The 27,341-nt window shown below is 44.7% G+C and overlaps 3 protein-coding genes across 9 annotated transcripts in view; 1 reads left to right on the forward strand and 2 right to left on the reverse strand.

Annotated features, from left to right (window-relative positions):
• LOC102449893 (carbonic anhydrase 13) overlaps positions 1-7,784 on the reverse strand; it is a 34,363-nt gene extending 26,579 nt beyond the window's left edge. For 5 of the 6 annotated variants that reach the window (XR_012901345.1, XR_012901344.1, XM_006112984.4 and 2 more), the window contains exon 1: positions 7,509-7,661. Coding sequence is in view for 4 of the 6 variants with exons in the window: in XM_006112984.4 (XP_006113046.1) it covers positions 7,509-7,539 (31 nt within the window). In the remaining 2 variants the exon portion in view is untranslated. Of the gene's footprint in view, positions 1-7,508 lie in introns of all 6 variants that reach the window. The other variant, XM_075920444.1, reaches the window with a different exon arrangement.
• A 4,407-nt stretch (positions 7,785-12,191) lies between these two features.
• Positions 12,192-18,438, forward strand: RBIS (ribosomal biogenesis factor). The gene is made up of 4 exons (XM_006112987.4): positions 12,192-12,420; positions 12,880-12,996; positions 16,676-16,792; positions 18,255-18,438. Exons 2-4 carry the CDS (start codon positions 12,883-12,885, stop codon positions 18,321-18,323), a joined length of 300 nt encoding a protein of 99 aa, XP_006113049.2. The 5' UTR covers positions 12,192-12,420; positions 12,880-12,882; the 3' UTR covers positions 18,324-18,438.
• Positions 18,394-27,341, reverse strand: part of E2F5 (E2F transcription factor 5) — a 33,791-nt gene continuing 24,843 nt past the window's right edge. For both annotated transcript variants that reach the window (XM_075920447.1, XM_075920446.1), the window contains exons 5-9: positions 26,078-26,142; positions 22,219-22,480; positions 21,527-21,724; positions 20,860-20,904; positions 18,394-19,159 (exon numbers count right to left, since the gene is read on the reverse strand). In XM_075920447.1, the coding sequence (XP_075776562.1) occupies positions 19,050-19,159; positions 20,860-20,904; positions 21,527-21,724; positions 22,219-22,480; positions 26,078-26,142 (680 nt within the window). In that variant the 3' untranslated portion in view covers positions 18,394-19,049. The remainder of the gene's footprint in view (positions 19,160-20,859; positions 20,905-21,526; positions 21,725-22,218; positions 22,481-26,077; positions 26,143-27,341) is intronic.

A 27,341-nucleotide genomic window follows, 5' to 3' on the forward strand; every position in this document is an offset into this window, starting at 1 on the left:
TTTAGCTAGTTGTGCATAGGGTTGCCAGATGGTTGAAACAAAAATACGGAACCCCCCTCCCCAAAAAAAACACAGAGAAAAAATTCTGTTGAAGGAAAAAAAAGGGGGGAGAGACCAAAGTTGCTGAGGAAAAAAAAAAGACTCCAAGACCATTTTGTGCTGGCAGCCTTGCAGAACCAGGTAAGCATGGAGGCTGGGAGCTGGGGGTGTTGGGAGCCAGGGGGGGCTCAAGGGAGGGGGAGGCAAGTTGCTGCTCAGTTTAAAACTCTGTGGTAATCACAGGGATAGGATCACTGCTAGAGTTACCAGGTAGTCATTTTAAAAAAAAATACCAGACACACTTTATGGGGGGAGGAGGGAGAAGGACTGGCTGGGAGGGGAGTGGTGCTGGCCGGGAAGAGGGACCAGAAAACAGAGCTAACGGGAGGCAACGGGGCTAGCTCGAGGATATGGGGGCCTGACGGAAAGCAGGGCTGGTTGGTGGGGAGGAGGGGTCGGGGGGAATGGGGCTGGCCACGGGATATCAGGGGAGAGGGGGCGGCTGGGGGAGCTCAGGAGAAGGGGAGAACTGGCCACGAGAAGCAGGGCTGGCGGGGGGTGCAGCAGTGCTGGCCGGGGAAGATCCAGAGCAGGAACCGGCCAGCGGGACGCAAAGCTGGCAGTGGGGATGAGTGGGGGGACTGACCAGGGAAGATCCGGAGCAGGAACCGGCCAGCGGGACGCAGAGCTGGCGGAGGGGGCAGGGGAGCGAATCAGCTAGCGGGGAGCAGGACTGACCCGGGTTGTGCAGTTCCTAGGGCACTCCTGTCCTGTGCGAATCATTCTGGCAGCAGCTCCACCACGCGCTTGACCAGCGCACAGGAGCATGGACTGGGCTGCCCCTCCTCCTCCTCACATGCAACCAGGGCTCCCAACGCTGATCGCGCCCCGCCTCCCAGTCACTCCCCCTGCCCCCGCCAGGTTTCCGTCTGGCACCCAGCCAGAAAACCGGGAAAATCTGGATTTTTTTACCGGACAGAGGGCCCCAAAAGCAGACTGTCCGGTCGAAAACTGGACACCTGGCAGCCCGTGCAGCCAAAAGTTTACTTTGGTTTACAAGAAAATGTGAAGACATATGTAACAGATAGGCATCTGCTTTTGTACTTTTCATAAATCCAGATTTTATTTGTTTGCTTCAGCTGCTTTTACACCACTCCAAGTGACACAAAGCAACCATAAACTTGGGCTTTTCAGTGAATCTGGCTAGAAGGTCAAAATGTTTTAGCCTTTATTTTTTCTTATTTTTACAATTTTGTAAGCCATTTACATTAGGGATGTTAAATATTGATTCATTGAATAGTCGAGTAACCTCACAAATTCTTATCGGTTAGTCGATTATTCTATAGTACCCAGGGACAGGCCCAGCAGCCAGCGTGCTCCATCCCCACTCTGGGGAGCTCCCTGCCACTTAGCGTACCAGAGGCAGCTCTCTCACTGTATCAGAGGCAGCAGCCACTCACTCATCTTATCAGCCACTCACTCGCTCACTGTATCAGAGGCAGCAGCATGGGATGCCAGGTGGGAGATGGGTTTGCGAGGGGAGCCAGTTTAAAAACCAGCTTCCCTCACGGGATCCAGCACGAGCTGCAACCAAGCCAGGCTTCCTGCCTGCCCAGCTCTTAATACACTTTAAATGCAGAGCTACAGCAGGGATAGGTCCCAGACCCATCGCAAGCCAGGACTGAGCCAGGGTTCTGGTCAGCCTGCTAAAAATTTACTTGCAAGGGTGGGGGAAAGGGGCCCGAAATGCATGTAGTCTGTATTAACCTATACGCTTTTGCTTACTGATTAATCGACTACACTTTTACATCCCTAATTTAAATGGTCTGTCAATATATTTACATAACTGCTATGGATATCGTGCCTGATAAGCCTACAACTGAATCACATATGAAATGATGGAATAGATATACATGATGGCCAAAGTCATTGCTCAGTGCAAGTAGGTGGGATTACCTTGCAGTTACTTCATTCTTTTCTGAGGCTTGGTCTTGGTCTACACAAAGAACTTATGTGGATATAACTATGTTGCCGAAGGATGTGGAAAATCTGCACCCCTGAATGATGCACTTAGACTGACCTAATCCCCAGGGGACACAGCACTGTATCGACAGGAAGGTTTCTCCCATTGACATAACTACGGCCTTTCAGGGAAGTGGATTAACTACAGCAATAGGAGAAGAACTCATGTTGGCGTAACTAGCATCTTCTGTAGGTGCCACACCGGAGCAGCTGCAACCGTGCAGTGTTGTAAGTATAGTCAAGCCCTGTCAGAGAAATCCCAGAGAGCATTTTGTTAAGAATCCCAGAGACTGTTAAACAAGCAGATAGCAACAGTGGCCAAGATGTTTCCCCCTCAATCTGAAGGTTTCATTCCTTTATCTCGGATGCAGAGCTCACTATACGTCCCCCATGTCTTTGTCACTTCAAGACTAGGCTATTGCAATTCTCCAATCCGTACAGGGCTACACCCTGTATCAACTTGGAAACTGCAACTCGTGAAGAGGGCAGCCATGCACTTGTTAAGAGATTTTGCTCACCCTGATGAATTCATGATACCAGTGCTCCAAAATCTCCTCTGGCTCCCTGCTGGTTTTTAGATGGAGTTAAATGTGGTAGCTTTCACCTATTAAGCCCTAACTGATGAGGGACTTAACTATCAGAGATATAGGCATTTGGGGGGCAAGGTCCAGACGAGGGTATAGATTTATATTTATTGACATGGATTAGTGCTTTGCAGGAGCTGAGTTCAGGATATTCAGTGTGTGAACTGGCTTATTTTATACAGAGTAAGACCATTGGTTAGTACTGGGTTTACATCTTCGATTATTTGTACAAAGCAACTATGGCTTGGTTTTCTCTCCCACAAAAACTTAACTATTGAAGTTACAGAATATCACAGTGCTCTGAAAAAATATCATTTTGAAGGAATGCTAGCACTAAACAAAATAAATTGTTAAAAATGCAGAGTTTAGCATGTACTTTTCAAACAAGATACTGAAATTAACTTATGTTATGGGGGCACTGAAAAACTCAAACACTCTTATTACTTTATTCACAACAGTTTCATTTTAACTGTGACGCCCAAACCTCTTTAATCCTAAAATGGCTTCAATGACTTTATAACTTACACTACACATACAAACATATTCCAAATTAAAGAAATAGCACAGTAAAGGTAACCAGGCCCCATTTGTCAGTAAGGCCCAAATCCTGTCAAAAGCTGAGACCACCTTATTTATGTAGGGTGTGCTTAGCATCTTACAGGACTGAGCCTTATTAAGTATCACTACTGTGCCTCCCTATATTAACCAGATGCCTACATCATCAAATAAGAACTCTTACAAGAAAAAAACAAAGATTAGTGTGATAAAGTGACACTCCCAGTATTACTGATATATGTATATTGGGTAATCTGTGCTGACCATTTTATCCACCTGGATATAGTGTATATCTGTAGCTATATAGCATAGCAATGAGTATATTGTATCTGTTTATTTATATACTGAAACATGTAATGCTTAAAAAAATTCATTTGCTCTCCCAAGCTATGTCAACACTGCACACTTATTTCAAAATAACAGAGTGCACGTCTACATAGCAAGCCTGTTATTTCAAAATAATTTTGAAATAATGGGATTCTTACTCTGATTTCTGTAACCCTCATTTCACGAGGAGTCAGGGAAGTTGAATGAAAAGTGTTCTTCCTTTGACTGCCTGCTGTGTAGACAGCGCCAAAAGCCGAGTTAAGCTATTTCAACTTCAGCTATGCAATTAACATAGCTGAAGTTGCATATCTTAACTCAACTTTAACCTGCAGTGTAGAAGTACCCTCAGTGATGAGCAAAAACCTTCCCCGGCAGGTGGCACCTGAGCCATCAATTTGTTCAGACAGAAACTTTCACTTTTTAAAAAAAGCTTTCATCATTATGGTTGCAAGGATTTCATTCAAAATGTGAACTGAATGTAAACCACTGCAGTAAACCTTCCTGAATCTGCAGGGAGACAGCTCTTTGCTGCTCTTCAAACAGAAACTTTGGCAAGTAGCAGCACGCTGCTATTTGAAAAGCAGCAAAAACACTAAAGCTGGCTCCTTGCAGAATCAGGAATATAAAGCTGCAGTAGCAGAATGAAAAGACAACCAGTTTATAGAAAATACTCAGACTCGTATAGAGCAGTGAAATGGTCAAGAATCATATCAATTTCATACTTCCTCTGCTTAGCAAAGCTCTGAGCAAGAGCAGAGACGGGCAAAGAAGAATCATAAAAAGATGGGGAATTAGAAAGTGTTGCTAGGGCAGAATAGATTAGAAGTACGTAGTTGCTAGGGCAGAGTAGATCAGTGGATATCACCTCTGCTCCCACTGAGGCTGAATGGATGAATTAATGAAGATCTGCCTGTGTAGCAAGAGTGGGGAGCTTTCAAGGGGGGTAGAAGAGAGAGAATCTTGAAGGGGCAAAGGGTGTGTGGAGTTTCAAGTTTATCAGTCCTCAACAGAGCCGGATAGGAGAAACTGGTGCCTCCACAGGTTCCAGGGTCAGAAACCTGAGAGAAATTCCAACACCCTCCCTTTTTCCCAGAAACTGTGAGGGTGGAGGGGGAGGAGAATGAGGGTATCTTATCTGGACCTAGCAGGTGGGGCCCAGAACCTTGTTTTTCAGATCTGATGCTTCAGCAAGGAGGTGTTGTCATTCGTTATTCAATGGGGCATGAGGAAAGAGCGGGAGAATATAGAGTATAATATATAACAATAACAAAACTAATAATTTTTAAATTGCCACATTTCAACATCTCCCAACTATTCTGAAAAGTATATTCCCACAAAAGTTTCAGAAGCGTAGCCATGTTAGTCTGTAACTGAAAAAAAAAACAACCTTAAAAACAATGACTATTTCCACAAATACAGAGAAAAAAAAAGAGGCAGGGAAAGAAGACAGAGACTTGCATAGCAATTCCTCCTGACTGCCTATCTATAAAAGATATAATAGCCAGATAGCTACACTTTTATACTCCTCATTTTACCTATTAGCAGGGGACCATTTTCAGGATTTTTAAAGTTTTATTTATTTTATTAGGGCTGCCTCTCTTCATGAATTCACTGAAAAAATCTTGAATTCTCCTTTCACTTATGCTTGTGTCAGTCAGAAGTCCACTGAAGTCATTTGCCATTACAGATGGGAGAAAAAACAATCCCCCAAGATTAACAAATGAACCTTGATAGTTCAAAAAAGAATGATAATATTGAGAGAAATCTGAAAATGTTTGAAAAAATCACAAGCCCATTCACCAGTGGTAAGCTGAAAGAGGTCAAATTTCACTCTTAGTTACAAAAGGTGTAAATACTGAGCAACTCTGATTTCAATGGAAGCATTTGGGATTTACATCTCTGTAACTGGAGAACTTATCTGATAGCTACAATTAACTCGTCACTTTAAAAATATAGCTGATGTTGACTGTCCCTATTCAAATTAAAGAAGCATCATTCTAGCAGGAATATGTTTGAATACTTTTGTAGGAACAATTGTATTACTTAGCCATTAACCAATAACACTTTCTCATGGATCACAGTACAGGCAGTCCCCGACTTACGCGGATCGGACTTATGTCGGATCCGCACTTACGAACGGGGCTTTTCTCGCCCCGGAGCTCATGGGCGGCGGATCGCCACCCGTGTCCTCCGGGGCAAGAAAAGCTTCTCCCGGTCTCCCTAGTCTGCTGGGGGGGTCCAGCAAAGCCGCTGGACCCCCCCAGCAGACCAGGGGGACATGAGCAAAGCCGCCCAGGCGGCGGGGGTCCCGCCGCCTGGGCAGTTTTGCTCGGGTCTCCCTGGTCTGCTGGGGGGAGGGGCCGCAGCTAGTGCGCCCCCCCCCCCAGCAGACCAGGCTTTTGTTGCGGGACACCTCGGGTAGAGCAGCTGGGGTGCTGCCGGGTTGGTCCTGTGGGAACCTACCAGGCAGCGCCCCGGCTGTTCTGTCCCAGGCTCCAGATTCAGCAGCTGTTGAAACTGATCAGGCTGATTCCAGGAAGCTGGGGGCAGAGCAACTCTGCCTCTGGCTTCCTGTAGTCAGCCCCTGGTCAGTTTCAGTGGCAGCAGCTGAATCTGGAGCCAGTTCCGACTTACATACAAATTCAACTTAAGAACAAACCTATAGTCCCTATCTTGTACGTAACCCGGGGACTGCCTGTATACACTAAAACAGTCCCAACTTTCAATGTTCTGTCATTTATCTGCACATGCAACTCAGCCTGCTACATATTCTTTTGAGTTATGCTCCATGTAGCAAAACCTTCTTACAAACACAGCAGTTGCCAAAATCATTTTTGAAGTATAAAGTTCTGTAAGAGATCAAAGAACATCTTCACTGTTTGTGTATCTAGTTTTGACAACCATCAGCCACTCGCAATCTGTCAGTGCATCATCTGGATAACTCTTCTCATATGAAAGAAACAGTTACTGTCACCGAATCACTGCACAATATATTTTTTTCTTTTTATAGGGGTATATTTTGCCATGCCTCACTCAACAAGTAGCGGAAATTGTTTTAGTGGATTTTAGTGGAGATCTTCACAGAGTAAAACATTGCTCATCTCCACTAAAGAGGGCAGATTCTGGCTTTTAGAGTTTTGGTGCTTTGATACCACATTCATAACAAATATGAACCAATGATTGACTGACTGATAGATGTAGAAGCAAAAAGCAGACTGCTGGGAAGCTGGCATTTCTTTTACAAGCACTTTCTTAGCAGTGCTAAATAGGAAAAAACAAAAATTAATGCTGCAAAAATATGAGGGGGAATCAAAATTCCTACTGAATAGATTCTAAAGGTATTTAAAGTTATAATTTAGCAGCTATAAATATATACTTCCAAGTGCAAACGTTTGCAATTGACCATTAACATGAAGAACTATTCTAAATAAAGCCAGTTGGTATATTTCCACTAACAGTTTTAACAGCGCTTGATAACAAGACAATATTTCTTATCAAGGGATGAAACCCCTTATCTCCCAAGAGCAACAATGCTCGTTTGCTAAGAAAAAAACCCTGCCTAAGTCCCACTTTAAAGCCTAATTGTTTGAGCCAAAGGTTCTGTTGCACTAACACTGCCTGGCACTAGGATCGGCCTCTCTCCCGTGGCATAAAAGAAACCCTCCCATAGGGAGCCGCTCCCAAGCGGGACATCTGTTTGCTGCTAATAGCCAGAACAGCGATCGACTCAAGGACCATTAGTGGGGCAGACCCAGGAAAGCTTTTCAACCTGCTAACTAAGCTCAGGCACCACATTTCCTCTGCTCTCACCGGCAGCTTCCCCACAGCTTCGTCCCCTACACTTCCCAGCGCTCGCACCCCCCACTGGAGAGGGCGAAAAGTTGGAGCAAACTCTTGATGCAACCCCGACTGCTGCCCATCCAAGGTTGGCTCCTCTCACTTGGGCTCGTCCCCTACCCCCCTCAGGAGCTGTCCCCTCACCATTGTGCTCGTCGTAGCCCCAGTGCAGCATGGCCACGTCCCTGCTAGTTGGCGAGGAGCAGAAGGTCTGGCTGGCCGGAGCGAGGCGCGGGACGCTCTTGAAAGAGGCAGGCGGCTCCCAGACGCGCAGGGACTGATAAAGGCTGGTTGAGCCCGGGGAGTGGCCACGCGCCGCTTGGGGGGGTAGGGCCCCAACCAGCGCACAGTCACGCTCACATTGCTCGTCACTAGGATTGGGATTCCAACCACTGATGGGATCATTTGTTCCTATTCATCAGAGACGGGCCTGAACACAAACCCAGGACCTGAAAAAGGCCAACCTTGGGACGAGTTCAGATCTGGCTCCAAACCTTGCGGCTCCCGTCTCCACCATTAATAGTGGCACTTTTGACAGAGGAGATTTGCTTGCTGTCTAATGTTGTTAGGGGATAAGTGTCAGCACATGGTGCTCAGCATTTGGCCTGTTCAGGCTCCTCACTCATGCATCCAGATAAGCCCCAGTCCTTCAACTGTATCCAGGTAGGTGCAGAGCTCTGCCTGCATAGCTCCAATTGCAGACCTGGGCTTCAAACAGAACAGAACGAGTAGCAAACTGATCTCAACTCAGTCAAAGGCTCGAAAGCCTCGAAAGCCTCTCCTGTCAAAAACGAGAGTCAAGAAAACACCTAGGCTATGTCTACACTGGCGCGATCTTGCGCCAAAGCGGCCGCTCTTGTGCAAAAACTTGCTGCCTGTCTACACTGGTCATGTATTCTTGCGCAAGTAAATTGCTGTTCTACTGTATAAAATCAGGGCTTCTTGCGCAAGAACTATGATGTTCCTGCTCGGGAATAAGCCCTCTTGTGCAACTGTTCTTGCGCAAGAGGCCAGTGTAGACAGGCAACATTAATTTCTTGCACAAGAAAGCCCTATGGTTAAAATGGCCATCAGAGCTTTCTTGCACAAAAGAATGTCCACACTGGCATGGATGCTCTTGCGCAAAAGCACATCTCCTGTGCAAAAGCACATGCCAGTGTAGACGCTCTCTTCTGGAAGAGTTTTTGCACAAGAACTCTTCCGCAAAAGAGTTCTTGCACAAGAAGCTGCTAGTGTAGATGTAGTCCTAAATTATAACACTGGCAAAAGGCGTTGTAACTATCTATGAATGTTATGACCCTAATCACCAGAGTATCTGAGCATACCTCAAGTATTTAAAAATAGAAGTAATTTGTCTGTCTTCCTTTTCAGGCCAGTAAAGGGGCAGTGTGGGGTGTATCTTATAAGGGGTTAGGTGTTAGTTTTTAGCAAGTGTGTAGTGCTGTTCTGCTGAGGGGAGGAAAAGTGAGGCAGCAGCTTTTAGTAAATATGTGGCATAGACATTTCTCAGTTGTTAAGGGCCAAAATGTGCTATTAACACATCTGACAGCATGTTCCCAAGTTTTCAGAAATCTGTTTATTCATATAATACACCATGAACACCTGGCCCTGCCAGGTGCAGCTTCATCTCTTATGCCACCTCCATGGTTCAAGACAATGACATAAATAAAATTGCTGAATAAATTGAGGATAAATAACTAAAGGATATTTTACTATACCCAAAAATGCACATTAGCAAACACTAACTATAGAAATAAGGCATCATACCTGTGAATTACAAAATGTACTGTAAAGACTGGCTGCTCTTGTCTTATGTCAACATTGACTGGTTGGACAGCCATCAAACTAGTATACTAGAATATTACATTGGGGAATACCTGTGGTGCCTGAAATGGAACACATGGAACCTATGCATATTGCTCCAACTGTTCTCTTTGAGCCCCAGCGATTTTCACATACAATTTCCATTAATAGTAGTCAGCATGAGTTCGGAGTGAGTCAAGATTGTAGAAACAAGCCCAGGACAATCAGCAGAGGCATTAGCCATACCTCTTGCCTTTTATCAGCACAATGGCAGGTATTGTGGGCCTCCACTGTTTGTAATAGTGTGGCTGTGCCTGTGCTAAGTTGTATTTTCTAGAAATCATCTGTTTTACAGCAGCCAAAAGTGTGCTAGGAACTTTACAATAACAAAGATTAGAAGATGTCAGCCTTGAAGAGCATACATTAAAATAGAAATCCTTTCTGCCAAATGAACATAAGAAATGCTGTCTATAAATGAGGTGGCACTCTGTAGTGTATGACATTGTATATCATTTTGCTTCATCACAAACAAACTTGTGCAAAAGCCTGCTGGAACAGCTGTTTAGTTGCTATGCACAACTACAGGTGCGGATTATGGATGACAGAGTAGGGATATCATATGCCCCTACTTTACCCCACATTTTGTAGCTTGTCCAATCCTCATCACTTACTTTTGTTAAATATGGTTCTGTAGGCTGCTGCTGCTACTGACCATAGAATTAGTTTTCACACTAGACAACACAGTTGATTTGTTAGTAGAAACACTGAACATCATCTTTTCCTAGAGGTTGTATAGCCATTGTAACTGTATAAATGGGACTATATTAGAGCCAAAGATACAGCCCAATCCTGAGCAGTGAGGTAAACACACAATTCTGTTGAGAGCAATGGTAGCTGAAGGTTGCTGGGTGCCAGGAAGTGCAAAATTGGCCTTATGTTCACACTACTCAAGTAAGTTCAATTTTAAGCAAGCTAAACATTCCTGTTCAAGCACTTAATCATACACATAGCTAGAACAGGTGATGCATACAGGATGGAAAATGGAACCAGAAATAAACTCAAGTGAGGCCTGACATGTAGGTATTGCTGATAATGTTTTTCACGTTTTTTAAGCAAAAGACATTCATTTTTGAGAAACATAAACCAAAATGGGACCTGAGCCTGCAGAACAATGATTGCAGTGGGACTTGAGAGAGTTCAATATCCTACAATCTCACCCTCTTTTTAGCGCTGTGTGTGGTTGCATATCCAAACAGACCTGTATCTTTATAGAGCGCTCTAAAGATTATTTTCCTCACTTTGATGAATAACATTCTTAAATTGGAAATCTTTCATCTGGGAAGTAGCAAAAGGCATGAGAATTGCACCAGTTAAACAGGAGGTGTCCTGCATTTCAATTCAGATACTTCTAAATGAATGTGTGGTTACAGAGTGGGCAGGAAGGCAGGGCACCACCACAGAAATCATATTTATCACTAGGATGCTGGATTGAGTCAATATGCAAGCACTGTCCATTACCATGTGCTCTCCAAGTGCTGGTCACACCCACACAGCTGATTGATCTCAAGGTAAGGTGACCACCAGATGTCTCATTTTTAAAAGGGCAGTTCTGTATTTAAGCTCTCCTGCAGGTCTGCAAGTGTCCCAACCTTTTCTTAAAAACGGGCAAATTGTTCCATATTTTCTGTTTGCCCTTCATGAGCCTGGTAGGTCCTGCTGTTGGCCAGATCCCTGCATGCCATCCACTTGCCCACCAGCAGCGAGTGGGGGATTGAGTTGCCAACAATGGCGATGGGTGTGCAAAGGGCAAAGCTGCACCGTACAGGGCCAAATGCTTTTCTACTGATTTATCAGCACAGCCCCTTCCATGTGCCAGCTCTTATCCAGCAGTGCCCCATCCCTTATGTCGTTTCTGGCCAGCAGTGACTATGTATTGTGAGCAGCAGTGAGCAGGTGCCAGATGGTGCTGTTATTACTTATGCCTCCTACCATCATCCTTTGCTTGCTCCCCTTCTTGCTCTCTTCTCCCTGCTAGGCCCTTCATTTCTCCCAGCCCCATTGCTTCTCCACATCCCTCTTCATGGAGCAGGGCCCTTCCCAGCGATCCACGTGTACCAGGAGAGATGGGTCTGTCCTGGGAGGCCAGTCCAGTAAGGAGGGTGGAGAGCATCCACCAGGTAGGATCAGGTCTGTTGGTTACCGGGTGAGTGAGGAAGGAGTAGAGGAGTATGTATGGTGCTCTCCCCTGTGAACACTAAAGCCTTCAGAACGAGAAGGTAAATAAACTAATCCAGCTAGGCAGTAGTTATGTTTAGCAGGGATTCAGGCAAGGGGATGTTACACTGAACATCTGGAATGCAAAGTTCTGGTGGCTGTTGACCTCGCTTGACCATAAGGGCTACGTCTAGACTGGCATGATTTTCTGCAAATGCTTTTAATGGAAAAGTTTTCCATTAAAAGCATTTGCAGAAAAGAGCGTCTAGATTGGCACGGATGTTTTTCCGCAAAAGCACTTTTTGTGGAAAAGCGTCCGTGCCAATCTAGATGCGGTTTTGCGCAAGAAAGCCTTGATCACCATTTTCGCCATCGGGGCTTTTGTGCACAAAACAATACCACGTTGTCTACACTGGCAACGGGAGCAGCATAGCATTTGCGCAAGAAGCACTGATTTCAGACAGTAGGAAGTCAGTGGTCTTGCGGAAATTCAAGCGGCCAGTGTAGACAGCTGGCAAGTTTTTTCACAAAAGCAGCTGCTTTGGCGGAAAAACTTGCCAGTCTAGACACAGCCAAGTAGTTTTACCTGGAGTGCTGTGTTGAGCAGAAGGCAAGATAGTCACCCTGCCCTTGGGGGTGCCTGTAGAGGGCACTTGTTTGGTAACTGAAGCAAGGCGTCCCCGGCAGCAGCACCCCCCACTGAAACACGCGGGGCAACACCGCCCCCTTGCGCTCGCTCCCGGTGTGTCGGCTTGGAGCCAGCCCCGTGAATAATCTGGGGACGGGAGCCACTGATTAGCGCGCCAGGATTCGCCCTCGCTGCTCGCGCCCCTCCCAGCCTCAGGGCCTCCTTGTGTCACAGCGGCCGCTTCATGCCCGCCAGGCGCGCGCCGGGGGAAGGAGCAGGCTGCCCGAGGCGGCCGAAACCCCCATTGCCCAGCCGCTGCCTGGGAACGCAGGGGCGGGGCTTGCAGGAGCGCTCCTGTGATGACGCGGGGCCGCTGGCGCAGAAGCTGTGCGAGCGGAGCGCTGGGCGGCGGTAAGTGCCCCGCGGGGTCACGTGGCGGGCGGGCGCCCCTCGTGCGCCAGCTGAGTCGTCGGCCGCTTTCGCTGGGGGAGCGGGGCGTTGCCATGGAGCAGCCCGGCCCGGCTGCCGAGCAGCCTTTGCGCCGCCGGCCCGGCCCCGCGCTCTAGCTGCGGCGCGGCAAGAGGCCGGCTGCGCCCGCCCATTAGTCATGTCTCGGCCGGTCCGGGGGCGGAAACGAAGCCTCGTCCCCGCCTTCCAGAAGGAGTCGTGGGGAAGCGCGGGCCGGACTTCGCAGCGCCGCTCCGCTGCGGCCGGGCGAGGAGGGCTCCTGGTCTTTTACCCCTAAGCGCCCGGTCCCGGTTTGCTCACTGGGGCAGCAGGCCCAGAAACCGATTTGATCGCAGAAACCGCTGGCAGGCGCCGCTGCTCCTGCCCGTAGTTACAAAGCGAACAACATTGTTCCCCCCCCAGGCCATGGGCAAGAGCAAAGCAAAGGGGCCAAAGGCGAAGAGCGTGTTCCACGTGGCCAAGACCAAATCCCTGAAAGCCAGGAATAAAGCGAAACCCGTCACAACAAGTCTGAAGAAGGTTAGTACAGCCCCTGCAATCCACATGTGCACTGTGGATTCATTCCTCCTTGGTGTTTTTTAAAACTTTCCTCCACACTGTGTAGTAAAGAAAACAGGAAGGGCTGCTGTCCATGCTGCAGTCCCTAATTCACAGCCTTGAAAAACACATTGTGGGCTATGAACTCTGATATTGTGTGTGATTTTATACTTGTGACAGTTCGATCCATGTTTCTCAAATTGGGGGCTAGGGTTGCCAGATGGTTTCAACAAAAATACTGGACACATTTGACATTACATCACAATCTACATTACATCTTATTTAGAAAATACCGGACATTTATATTTTCTCAATTTGTTTCCTGAACAGAAAGCTTAAATACTAGACTGTCCGGTTCAAAACCAGACACTTGGCAACCCTATTGGGGGGTCCTGACCAAAAAAGGGAGTTGCAAGATTATTTGGGGGCAGGCACAGTATTGCAACGCTTTCTTGCACTGCTGCTTTCAGAGTTGGGTGGCCAGAGTGGCAGCTACAGGCCTAGCAGTGCAAACATTAGCACATAGGGACATGTTGGGAAGGGACAAGAGGATATGAGCTGTGACCATTTCCTCATGTGGCTCCTCACCTGTACCTTCTCTATCCTGGAGGACTGTCGCTAGAAGGATGCAGGGCCCAGAATCACCCCTTCCTCCAATTCAGGCCCCAACTTTTCCTCCAAATCCCCCTCTGCCCACAGGTCCATGGCACTAGTAGCAGGGGTTCCCCACCCCTGGTGCTCACTGCTGGTAGCAGGAAGCAGAGTGATCCAGCCCACTCTGCTCCTCTAGCTCCCAACCACATTGCTCCACTAGTAAGTGCTGGAGTCAGTGTCACCCCTTCCTGCAAGCTGTCAAACAAAACCTGACAAATAATATAGGTTACTGCAATAATTGTTACTAGAGCTGGTTGGACATTTCAAAGCTAGAAAAATGAGCCTGGAGTAAATTTTTGCCAAAAGTTTTTTAGAATGCAGTTTGTTACATTAGTAAGTACAAGAAGCTTCCAGATAGGAATATAAATTTCTAAATGTACTAGTTAACACTGTTCATTAAGGTAACTTGAAGGCAAGTCCAAGAAATTGTTCTAAATAGGTCCAATACAAGCATTTCATACTGCTTTATCTTGTAGGTAGTTATTATGAAAGTCATTTTGCAGCATGTTATTGATTATTGGGGAACATGGTAAGGATGTTAACTAGTGATTAATTGACTAGTCAAACAGTCAATGGAATTTCCATCAACTAGTGCATAGGCACTTCCACATTCCTCCTTTGAAATGTACAAGAGCCCCCTAGTGGGGCTCTTGTATATTTCAAAGGAGGAATGCGGTATCAGCTGGGGAGTCTCTAGCTGACCCCAGCTTCTGGGAAAATGCTGTGCGGAACCCATGGTCAGCTGAGGAGTCCCCAGCTGATTCCGGATTTCGTTCAAATGCCTCAGCATTTCAAAGGGGCAGTGCTACACAGCTAAGCCCCTGAGCTCAGGATCAGCTGTGCAGTGCTGCATGTGGAGCCTGGGGTCAGCCTGTGATTCCCCAGCTGACCCAGGGTTCCATGGAAATGCCATGCTGGAGCCTGATATCAGCTGGGGACTCCTCCCACTGACCCAGGGGCTCCACTGTGCAGCACCGCAGTGCTGATCCTGGGCTCAGCTGTTCAGTGCTGCCTCTTTGAAATGCTGAGGCATTTCAGCAGAACCTAGAATCAGCTGGGGAGTCCCCAGTTGACCCTGATTCCACGCTCGTAACTGAATGAGGCAGCAAGAGGGAATCGACTAGTCTTTATCACTAGAACATGGAACTAAACAAGACTTAATAGTGATCCCTGGTTTAATGGGCTTTCATTTTAAAATTAGACTATTGTACTGGTGATGCACTAGACCTTGTAAATCACTGCACAACTTGGCTTTGTTTTCCAAAAGTGTGCATCACTCTCCCGAACTGCATAATCTGCCACAATTAAACTTCTACAAATATAATAAAGCAATAGCAAAGAATTTTCCAGTACATATTTTCAAACGGTTGAAAAATGTATGGCTAAGCCAAAGGTCATCACATTTTACTTTGAGGAGGGTGTTTAAGGGAAGAGGCCTCTAAACTTTCCGGCTACAAGTTATAGACAAAAAAAACCAAATTACTCAAAGTGGGAAAATTACCAAAGATATTGAATTAAACAGTGATTCTAAAGGAAAATGTCTTGTGTCACTGGCACCTGAGGATGTTACCAGATACAAAGATAACTTTCAGTGATAAACAGCAGGGAGTTTATATTCAGGAATATCTACAGGTAGAGCCTAATCTCCATTGTTTATAGTACTTTTGTATGTAACAGTAGAACAGATTTGAGAATGCTGTTACAGAAAAATGGCCCATTAATTCAAGTTAAGATCAGATTAGCAGCTACAAATGACAAGTACATACCTGTTTACCTTCCTGCTGGTAGAAATAACTTTCCTGGACTGGTTGCCTCTTCATATTGGCTAAAATAAACTGAAGGAGTGACAGTTTGTCTGAAACATTCTTCTGTTATGTGTGTTACATTTCGAGAAGGAAATCTTTCTTCCCCTTTTATCCTCAATATAACAAGTTACATTTACCAAATAGGTTAAAGCTCTCTGCTAGTGACCCCCATTCATATTAAATTGTATTAAACATTCTATTAAATTCATTCTTTAATTTTACACATTCAAACAAGTTCGACTTCCCTGGTCTAGCACCTTCGGGACTTGAGTCCCGAACCAGGGAGTTTACCAGACCAAGGAAAGTTAATGCTCCCCTGCTGGCACTCCACTTCTGGACTCCTCTCCTTCCAAAGCTGGGCTCCCACGCTGCTGCCCACTCTGCTGCAAAAGTTCCTGGGGATACTGGCTAGGACTGTCTGGCCACTGCCAGCTCTGCTGTCTCTGGGTAATCCCTGGGGCTCCCCGGCCAAGGCTCCCTTGCAGCCACTGGGCCCTGCCAGAGGTTCCCTTGCTGGGGCCCTCCAGCTATGCTGCCACTAGGATTGCCCAGGTTCTCCGTCTGGGGCTCCTCAGCTGCCTGGTCCTGCTGCTGCCAGGAGTTCCCCATCTGGAGCCACCCACTTGCTGCTGGCCAACTGCCAGAGCCAGTCCTGCTTCCACCAGGCATTCCCCAGGGTTCCTTAGATCGCCCAGCTGCTGCCTGGCCCATTGCTACAGGGGGTTCCTCAGTTGGGGAAGGGACTCCCCAGTGGATGCCTGACCCAGATGTCGGGTTCCCAGGGCAGGGCTCCCCCTGCAAACCCTGCTGACATCAGGGTTTCCCTAGCCTGGCTGGGGCTCTGCACCTGCCTCCTGGCCCAGTCACTGCTGGCCCAGCCAGGGCTCCCCAGTCTTGCATTCTTCCAGCTGCTTCTGGCTTCCCACGCATGGCTCTGTCAGACCAGAGAATCCAAGATTTGGGAGGTTCAGCCTGTAAAATTATAGTCCTCCCATTCCTCACTCTTAAGTTGAACAACCCCTTCCCCCACCCCCAAAAATCAATTTGCACAAATGGAAATCAACCTCAGGAAAAATTCCCCGCTTTTAAGTTATCTTGGACTTATAGCAAGGACGGCCTGTATATATATTTAAGCTATGAATAAGTCTTATTAAAATATCTTACTGCATTTGACTAACTTGTGCATTTTTTCTCCTCTAAAGATAAACATTGTGAATGATGAAAAAGTTAGAATGATAAATAAAGCATTTACTGAAGTACAGAAAGAAGTCAAACAACTATCAAAAAGCATTTCATCAAAACTGGAAGAAAGGCATCGGGTAATAATTATATGGGTCCTATTTAATACATCTTTGGTTGTGAGGGTGGCTGCAATCTCAGGTTAGAAAAATTCCAAATTTAGTGTGTAATTTTAGTAAGTTTTTAGCTCTTTACTGGAAAAAAAACCTTCCATGACTCCTTCATTCAGAGGGATCTCAAGTCTGCATGCAACCTTAACAGTTCTGAGGGAGCATACTTCCTCTAATCAGAACAGAAGAGATGATTGAGCATCTCTAGGTTGTTGCCAGAATGAATTTTTCATTTAAGATCTGGATGTTTTGGTTGATTTTTTTATTGGAGAGCTTAGAAATCTATTTTATTAATTTTTAAACTGGAGACCTTGATTCATCGAGTGGACCCTTAACACAAATAGGCATAGAAAATGAAGGTAGTTGTTTTTGCAAGACATCCTGGATCTCTTGGCTGAACCATTTGATAACCACATCAATATTCTCTTTGTAAAAACATCAGCCTCCCCACTTCTGCTCCAATTACAACTTCCTCATCAAAATATAACATTTGGAAACAATTTCTCTCTTTCTGGAGCACTAGGAGGGACCCAGTAATAATTCTATTGATTTCTGTGAAATAAGATAGCATATTAGTCTATGTACAGTAATTACTTCCTTTACAATTTTAGATTTTGTTGACTAGAGCTTTCAAGCCTATCTCCATTTTAGCCATTTATATTATGGACACAGATTTTTGGTTCCTCTAAAGCAGTGTTTCCTGATTTTATTTGGCCACGGAACCCTTTTCAGCTTAAAATAATTTCAAGGAACCCCTAGGGTTCTCAGACTTGGTTGAGCAAAAAAACCTGCAAAATACTCTGTCTTTTTAAGAGGGGGTGGGGCAATGCCGCATTCTCGTGGAACCCTTACTTTCACTCTGCGGAACCATGGGGTTCCACGGAGCACCAATTGGGAAACACTGCTCTAAAGCATGAAGTATTGACCACTAGTACATCTAGTTCGGCAAATCACATTCCCATTGAGGGTACATGTACACCACAGCGTTATTTTGGAATAACTGATGTTATTTTGAAATAAAGTGCTTGTCTACACAGCAAGCTGTTATTTTGAAATAATTTTGAGATGGAGGACTTCTTACTCCAACTCCTGAAATCCTCATTTCACAAGGGGTAACGGAATTAGAAGGAAGAGTGTTCTTCCTTCTACTTCCTGCTGTATAGATAGCCTAATTCAGCTTTTAGCACTATTTTGATTTCAGCTACGCAATTGATGTAGCTGAAGTTGTTCATCTTAATTGGACTTTTGCCCTCCAGTGTAGGTCTGCCCAAAGTGAATTAGTTATAAGAAATAGAGGATGTCTTGCACTTCAATATACCAAGCAAATCAATTGAACAGACAGCAAGTATTTGTAAGCTTTATATCCTCCCTCAACGCATCTTTTTATACAATCTCAGCTTCCTTCTTTGTAATTTTTTAAAATTATTTTCAGGTTTCTACACACCTGGAGGTTGAACCAGTGAACGTGGATGCAGCTGCAAGTTTATTATCTCAGTTGTAAAGCATAATGAAACATCTATGAATTCCAAAAGCAAAACTTACTGGAAAAAATCTGTGGATGGCACATTGAATATTCTGTTTGTACAGTTTTATTAAAAAATCTTGTTAATATACAAGCATTGGCACACTTTTAATATGAACTACAAACAGATCTTTCCTATAACTTAGGAAAGTGGAATGTCAGAAGTCAAATGTGAGAAACTTAAAGTGCTAAAACAGAAGGCACTTCACAAAATTGGTTCACTGAAACAATTTAACAAAACCCATTTAATGCCCTTCACTTCACAATTTGGCAGTGAAAGCTTTAAAAAAATTGGAGTGAAAGGTTACAAAACATACAGAAATCTGCTTGGCAGTAAAGCTTCAGAAAGAAAATTAAGTGAGAAGGTGGGGTGGGGAGAGGAGGTTGTAACTGATCAGAAGGCTACAAAACATTTTTCACTTTCCTTCTAAAGGAAAAATTGTGGGGTAGTTTAGGATCTGAACTCTGAGTTACATTAATGTAACTTGTGAAAGAATATCAGAGAATATTCTGATAAAAGCCCCTTTTCTTCTGGTATGGAATTTGTGGTGTTTTGTGAAGTAGTTAAGGAAGCAAAAGGAAATACACTCCCAGAGTCAGTGAACTAAGAGGTTATACATTCATTATTTAAAATACTTAGATTATGAAGAAGTCTAGAATGTTATAAAGTTAGAGGTAGATATGACAGCCTGGTTTCTGCAGAATCTAATAATTTAGTATCTGCACATCAAAAAGATCACAGACTCCTTCACTATCATCCAGGTTAAAGTTGTAGTCATCTCCAGGAGTAGGAGAGAGTCGTAAGAGAGGAAAAACTGTAAAACAAGAACAGTACTGTTAATCATAGAATCACAGAAGTTATTACAATTGAAATTTTGCCTTGCAACATTCCGTACATTTCAGATCATTTCTAGCAGAGGCTAAATAAATATTGATGCCCAGTTTCAGTAGTCCAAAATATTACAATTTGCTTTGTTTTGGCACTAGCGGTCTGCAAGCACTGGACTTTACATTGGGGAGGCTTGTGCAACTACAAAGTAAGATTTAAAATAAATAGTGCCTATATATTTAAATTACTTACTATGCTTTAAATGAATTTCCTTTACCATCTTACCTGCAGCAATGCCAGTGCAGTATAACAGAGGTTGGTCTTCTCTGCTACAGCAAAGCAATACTTAAGCAGCCTTTGTGATTGCTACCTAGCAGAGGATCTATTGTATGATATAGCATCTGCTAGTCTAGTAGTTGTCCCTCCCAATCTTCATATGTATTTGTCTTGTGAGGCAGGGTCATGTTGTTATCCCCTTTTACAGACTGGAAATTAAGGCATGAAAAGACTAGGTGACTTGCCCAAATTCAGAGGGGAAGCCTGCAGCAGGGCAGGCTTGTCCCTGACTCAGTCATTCTTTCTTTCTCTCTCAACCAGATACTAAATTTGGCCCTGAGCCTGCAAAAAATTAACACACTAGCATCACTTCATGCATGTATAACATTACTCATGTGTGTTTGCAGAATTATCTTGACAGTGGCAGCCAACATGGAAAGTAAAAAGGGAGAGTTGCAGCAGGAAAAAGGCGGGAGTGAAATAGGTCATGCTTAAAATGGTGCTGGCAGGTCATAGGTACCCACTGCTTGGGTGCTTCAGGCTGGAGCACCCATGAAAAAAAAAATAACCTGAGTGCTCTGCACTGACAGGCAGCCCTGCCAATCTGCTCCCTCACCCAGTACCTCCTGCCACGGCCCCGCCAATCAGCTCCCAGATCCTTCTGCTGGCTGCAGATTAGCTGTTCAGAAGCATACAGGTGGTACTAGGGCAGGGGTGGGCAAAAGGGCCTCTGTGGGCCAAATCTGGCCCGCTAAGCGGTTTGATCCAGCCCGTGGAGACCCTGCCACTCCCTCGCCCCCAGGTCCTAAACTGGCCTGGGGGTGGGGGACTGTGTGAAGCCTCTTCCCGCCCTGCCAGGGGCATGGGTGCTTAGTGGGAAGGGGGGAACAAAGGGGCTCCCCACCCCCAGACCAATCATGGTCGGTGGGTGGGGAAACCCAGAAGCATCCTGGCCCCGTCCTTTCTGTTTTAGGCCCTGCTTCTTTTGAAGTGGCTCCTGGCCAAAAATTAGTGCCACCCCTGCACTAGGAAGAGGAGACAGGGCAAGGGCAGGGTGCAAACAGGGGAGGGGAAGACAGGGAGTGGGGGGAAGCCTTGGAGGAAGGGGGGGGAAGAGTGAGGCCTGGGTCTGGCATGGAGTGGGGGTCTAGCACCCCCAGGGAAATGAGAAAGCTTATGCCTATGTGACAACTGTTTTAAGATCAGATATTTGTAATTAATTTTAAGATCAGATTTGAACAAACATCTAGGGAAGTGAGGAGTTCAGATATGAATGACATTTGCTTGAAATAGCAGAGAACTAAATTTACTGAGTCAGGACTGGAAGGGATCTCCTATGTTCCTATGAATGAATCACATTCTTAAAATTTAACTGCTTATTAAAAAAAAATAGGGCTGCTGCATGCTTACCATCTGAAGACATCAGTTCGTCAATGATATCACTACTAATAGTTCCTGTTAAACGCAAAAGCACATATTAATGAAAGTCAGCCTGGATTCCATGCATTAAACAGCTATTGAAATGGAGCAGGTTAGCTGTTAGGCTACCACATTTGGAACTTTAAAGTTTGCAAGAGCTGTAGATATAGTCAGCCAAGCCAGCATCCTACTGGGTTAAAAATAAATCAACCTCCTTTTCCGCCTGGACAGTTTCTGGTCCTAGTCTTAGATTGCAAAAACACTTATAACTATAAAAGGGAATGTAAGTGTAACGCTGACAAGCAACCAAACCTGGGACCTCTGAAACTCAGTGCATGAGCCTCTACTGCTTGAGCTAAAAGCCAGCTGGCTCTCGGCTAAGGCTGTAGAGCACACTCATTCTTGCTCTCTAAGTGGTCTAAGTGCTACTAGGTGGAGCAGTGTACCACACCCAGAAGGCAATGTGAAGGACAACATCTTTGTGAGGGATGTACTTTACTGGAAACCAGACAGCAACCACAGCCAAAATGGTAAAGAGAGGCAGGAGGGAGAAGGCAAAGGCTGCAATTCATTCTAAGAAACTGCTGGTCTCTTTTTTCCCTGGGAAATCTGCTGCTAGCTTTGTCAGGAAGGAATAAATCAAAGAGAGTCTGCCTACCTGTGGGCTCGTCCATCTTTGCCATATCTAATGAGTTCGGCTTGAGAATACAATTAACATCCAAGGGTAGCAAGGCCTGATAGTCATTTGAGTTAACAGTAGTCTGTGTTGTATCTGTTGCAAGGGTTGTATACAGCAAGGAGTCTGGAAGATTTGAATAAGGGGTTTCTGGAGTAGTGTTCTCCTGTGCACTGTTGTCTACAAAGGCAGGAAAGTGCATATTACAAAGTCTGTTATGGTAAGCTATATGCAGTGACACCTGAATATGGCTGAGTTTTATTGGTAAAACATGGCCAGTATGTGAGATGAGCTGTCTCCTCTCAAGAACCAGGCACTGTTTCTTAAGGGCCTTCAGAAATTTGGCTCACCATGTCTGTAGTAGAGGCAGCAATTACCTTGAGAATCAGCCCAGAACCCTGCTGAAGGCTGCTTCCTAAATCACTTCTGAAGTGTTTCCAGTACAAGATGATAAACTGCAAGTGGAACAATCCTTTTCAACATAAATCTGAACAGAACAGGAAGAGGCTAGTGACCTCTCCCTGCAATTTCCAGCCAGCTGATAGGAAACCCATTGTGGTCAGATCTCAGGCTGGCAGCTGCTAAATTATGCCAACATTTGATTCCCCTTTTCTACCCTGTTTTCTCTAAATAGATCTCTTTTTTGGGGGTGGGTGAGAACAAGCGGGACCCACCTGATGGTGTATCTGTAGTACGTGGTAAGTGCTGCCCCTCATTAACGCTGTGCTGCTCTGATGTATTCTCAGTAGTTGCAGTAGGTTTGGGGGGAGTCACTGGTGTGGCAAGTTGAGATGGGGGCTGTGCAATGTCATCAGGTGGAGGAACTGGAAATACCACAGGTGTGGAGGAACTTGATTCTTTATTAATAAGCAGCACCTGGATGGGTCCTGAACTACTCTTTAGACTGATCTGGTATTTCTTTTGTCCATTTTGTCCCTTAAAAGGAGACAGAGGTAAGCAACAGAATTTCTTGTGATTGACAATTAAGCCAAAACATATGCAGGCAGTGACTGACTTTGAAACGTAATGGAAACGTATATTTGCATAGTACAATACTTCTATTTAAAAATAAAATTCTCAAGGTGACATACAATTTTCTAGTCATAAGACCATGCTCAGAGAGTTTTATACAAAATTAATGATCACATACCAGATAGAAAAAACTAATTTAAAACCACTACAAAACACCCTTAAACAATAAGATTACATCACTTCTATATTCTCACAGGCAACAACTGTCACATGGCACTCAAACACAGAGTTCTGTGCAATGGTCCTGTAATTGAATTCAAGCTTTGCTGCAAATCATAGCAGGGTTCTCACTGAAAACTGACCACAGGAACACACAGTAGCCTCTTTATGATATTTTCTCATCTGCAAAACTGACTTAATTGGAACTAATTGTCTCACCACAGCCAAATCCTTTCCCCCTTGATTCAGTGAACACGGGACAATTAATGTTAATGGAGATATTTTTCCTGCAGAATAGTGAACATGTTAAAGAGCTAATTCTTGTGATGCAATGTAGTATGTGCAGGGCTGCTACCATTTGTTATTTCATGAGATTAAGTCATTATCCTTCTATTTTGGGAACAAGCGAGAAGGAGTAAGGAAATGTCCAGTTTGAAGTTAAAATGAAGTGTGTTTCATAAAACTAACCTCAAACCATTTTAGAAGAAAATTCAGGGAGGGGGAAGAAACCCAACAATGCTTTTTATTTGGCAGATACAGGCAGTCCCCGGGTTACGTACAAGATAGGGACTGTAGATTTGTTCTTAAGTTGAATTTGTATGTAAGTCGGAACTGGTACATATTGTAGGGGAAACTCTAGCCAGACATTTCTCCAGAGCTCAGTTTTATTCTCCCACACCTCACTTCCCTCAGTCCTTTATTCTCAAGCTGAGGTGTCTGCTGAGAAAAGCCGCTCCGCGTCTCCCTGGTCTGCTGGAGAGGGGGGCGCTAGTTTCGCGTCTCCCTGGTCTGCTGGGGGGAAGCAGCTAGTGTGAGGTTGCCTCACCCCGTTTGTAAGTAGGGATCCGATGTAAGTCGGATCCATGTAACGCGGGGACTGCCTGTATAAGAAATCTGTGTTCCCCAGTACAAGGGACAGTCTCCATAGATTAGCACTGCAGTTCACATTGTGGTTTTTTATTATAACCACATTGTTTATTTACTGTGCTTTTACTCATTCCTTGTTCAAATTAAAATATGGAAAATCAAATGGACTCACTAGTCTCTTGCAACTCCACAAAATTATTTGCCATCTTTTCCATTTATGTAGCCAGCATGAAAAACTGGCACAGAAATTGAAGATGGCAGAAGGTAAAAACAAGAAACTAAATAGTATATCTTTGCTATCCACCTTTCCTGGCTAAAGTTCTGTTACATTATATGGTTTCTCTCAATGACATACCATATATACTCACCATATAAGCCAAATGTTTTTGGTAAGAACGTGAAGGATCAAAGAGCAAGGGCTGGCTTATCAACAGATCTATGTTGTCATTGTGGATCTGGGATCAGCACACTTTGGCTCCTGGTCCATCAGGGTAAGCAACACGCACATCAGGACATTTTGTTTACCTAGAGTCAGGGGCGGCCCGTCCATCAGGCGAACTAGGAGGTCGCCTAGGACACCAAGTTAAATGGGGTGCCAAATGGTGGTGCAATATTGAGGGGCTTGGAGGTGGGGACGCCAATTGAATGGTTCGCCCAGGGTGCCAGTTGCTGCCAGCTAGTCTAGGGTTGCCCCTGCCTGGAACATCTGCAGACACACAGCCCCTTTGCTTGTATTGCCAACTGAAGCAGCAGGAAGTGGTGGCCAGCATGTCCCTTAGCTTGCACCACTTCCCACAGCTCCGATTGGCTAGGAATGGCGAACTACAAGAACAGGAAGCTGAGGCGTAATCTAATTTAATGTAATCTAACAAAAAAATCCTGTTATAATATTAACAGAGTACGTATTCACATACCTTCAAAACTGCAGTTAATGTTTGAAATATCTATTTACTGATTTTAAAGTCTCATATAATTCTAATGTACTCATGTTTTTTAAAAAAAATCTTAAAAATCCTTTCAAGTCCGAATCAGTCTTCAGTTCACCAACCAGTGCATTAACTTTGCTTCAGTTATAGCCGCTGCTGCATTGTTATTGTATAAGTCAGCAGTGTCATCTTCAGACACAGATTCCACATCAGCCTTTGTTGTGCCATCAGCAAATATAGTGCCATTTTCTGACCCATCAAACATATTGCTGATGCATCATTTCCTAAATGATGTTTCTGTCATTTTCAAGGCAAGGGACTCTCATACATCCATGACCCAATGGACAACCAGATTAATTTTGGGTTTCATAAGATTCCTGCCTTTTGCCAACTTCGCCATGCCTGAATACATGCAGTCAGACTACATTTTGCATAGCCTGTCTTCAAATAGTTTGTTTAGGAAGAAATCATCTGGTTGTATAACAGAAGTTAAGCCTCCAGGTTCTACAGCTAAAGTGGTTTTCATTACTTTGGCCACATTTTACCTCATCTGTCTTGTGTGCCCTGAACACGTCCCAAATGAGCATAGCAGATTTCCTGAAGTGCTCACGGTCTCTTACTCCACACTTTTTCCAGCTGTCCCATAGTCCCACTTTCATTCATCCATCCCTTTCCATGTGCACATAGGATGACATAAGCAGCAAATGTCATGATTTTAGGCAAGGTTTTTCTTTTAACAACAGGAGGGAACTTTGATCCATTGGCCAAACATGATGAAACTACTGTAAAATGGATTTTTTTCATGGCTAGTGGTTTTAATTAAAGCTCTTTTTTCACCAACACCAGTTCTTAGTGTTTTGTCCATATTGCACGTCTTTTAGAATTTAGTACGCCGGCCAGCCCTTCTCACTGTGCCATTGAACGGAAGCTGCAGAGCTTCATGCCTGCGGACGCTACAGGTGAACAAAACATCCCAGCATGGCAGAGACTTATACCAATGGACCAGGAGCTGAAGTTTTCCAATCCCTGAAATATAGGGTCGGCTTATGAAAGAGAGATAGGGTTTTCCCATTTTTACCTATCCATCTTGTGGGTCGACTTATAAACAAATGGGCTAATGAATATGTAAACTATTTTTCCTATAGCTTCCTTTGTTGTTCTATGGAAATCTGATTTGGGCTTCAAATTCCTTGACCCAGCCAGGGTTGGGAAGAGAGGAGCTTGTCACTAAAAGACCAGCATTGACAGATTCTGAAAGAAACATCATTGCTTTTTCCCCAAGAGAAAACAACAGCTATTGGGCTTCTGTGAATGGAAGAGAAGCTGGAAGGGGAAAACCCAGTGAATCTTAGTTTCACTGAAAGGCCCAATCACGTTTAGTCTGTGTAGATGTGCAAAAATGCTGTTTACCCAATCCAAACAGTCCCCATCCAATTAAGTCAATCGTAATTTTTTCCTTGTACACAAAGACACAAACTTTGCTAGCTGCAACACATACATCCTTTACCCTCCCTCATGACACATATATAAACAAACAGTTTGTACATACCATTTCAGGTATAGGTACTTCTAATTGAGTACCACAGGGTGCTTGAATTGCTAGAAGTGTGTCTCCTAGTGAAGTAGTAATTTAAGAAAATGTTAATCATATATAATTTTACACATTGTTGGATTGCATGTATTCAAATGGAATACAGTTCTTCTCTAATGCCACTTCAGCATTAGCTTGATACAAACCCTGCACATTCTGATGTGCTTCAGGAATAAACAGGAATGACAGCAAAGCTTGAAGAAAACATTTCTATCTATGTATTCATAACCACTGTATCCAAGGTCTTAGCTTATGCACCCCCAGAACTCCAGCCTCTGAAGCAGTAACAATGTGGGTGTGGTTGCCTTTCATAGTGAATTTAGACATCACTGGTTTTTTTGTAGCTTACTGTTTGTAATACCCAGGGAAGTCACTTCACTTTTCTGTACCCCCGTTTCCCCATCTATACAATTAAGATAGTGCTTCTTTCTCTCACAGGGTATTATGAGACAGATGGTATGTAAAGTACTGCAGCTATACAGTGACAGAGAAGTGCTAAGTGTTTCTATATTTTTGAACTCTTGTGGGGGGAAGGGTTCACTCCATAGGATATAAGTATATGATGATAAACATTATCTTGAAGTTCTTCCTTAGGCAAAACTCTTAGAAGAGTTAAAATAAAAAGGCATTTTGTTACTTAGTGTTGTTTTCTCAACTTCAGACTGCAGTGGCCCCCTCTTGTTGAAAAACTAGGAGAACCTGAAGGGGAAATCTCTACTAGAAATCTTTGCCGAGTCCCCTGCATCCTTGGGGGGGGGGAGGGGAAGGGAGGGCAAGAGGTTCCAGTTTTTCACTATCCCCAAGCTTCGTGTAATATGAGGAATCCATGGAAAGACCAAGAGCCATCTGTACAAGATGAAAGGTGACCTAGTCTGACCTAGTCTCAGCCCCCCCCCCACACACACACGTTATGACTTAACAGGAATTATGCCATTTTTTGGTGACAGGACACTCCATTAGGGCCCATGCTTCCTCCATTGCATTTCTGGCGCACATTCCCATTCAAGATATATGCAGGGCAGCAAGGTGGTCATCAATACACGTTTACACTATGCTACTGGTAAGTTCTCAAGGGCTGGTGCAACTGTTGGTAGCGCAGTGTTCCAATCAGTGATTCCTAACTCTGATCCCAGCTCCATGGTATAGCAGCTTGGAGTCACCTGATTGGAATCAACATGAACAAGCACTCGAAGAAGAAAAGACAGTTACAGGCTGAACTGCT

This window comes from Pelodiscus sinensis, chromosome 2, assembly GCF_049634645.1.
Source record: "Pelodiscus sinensis isolate JC-2024 chromosome 2, ASM4963464v1, whole genome shotgun sequence".
Classification (NCBI taxonomy): Eukaryota; Metazoa; Chordata; order Testudines; family Trionychidae; genus Pelodiscus; species Pelodiscus sinensis.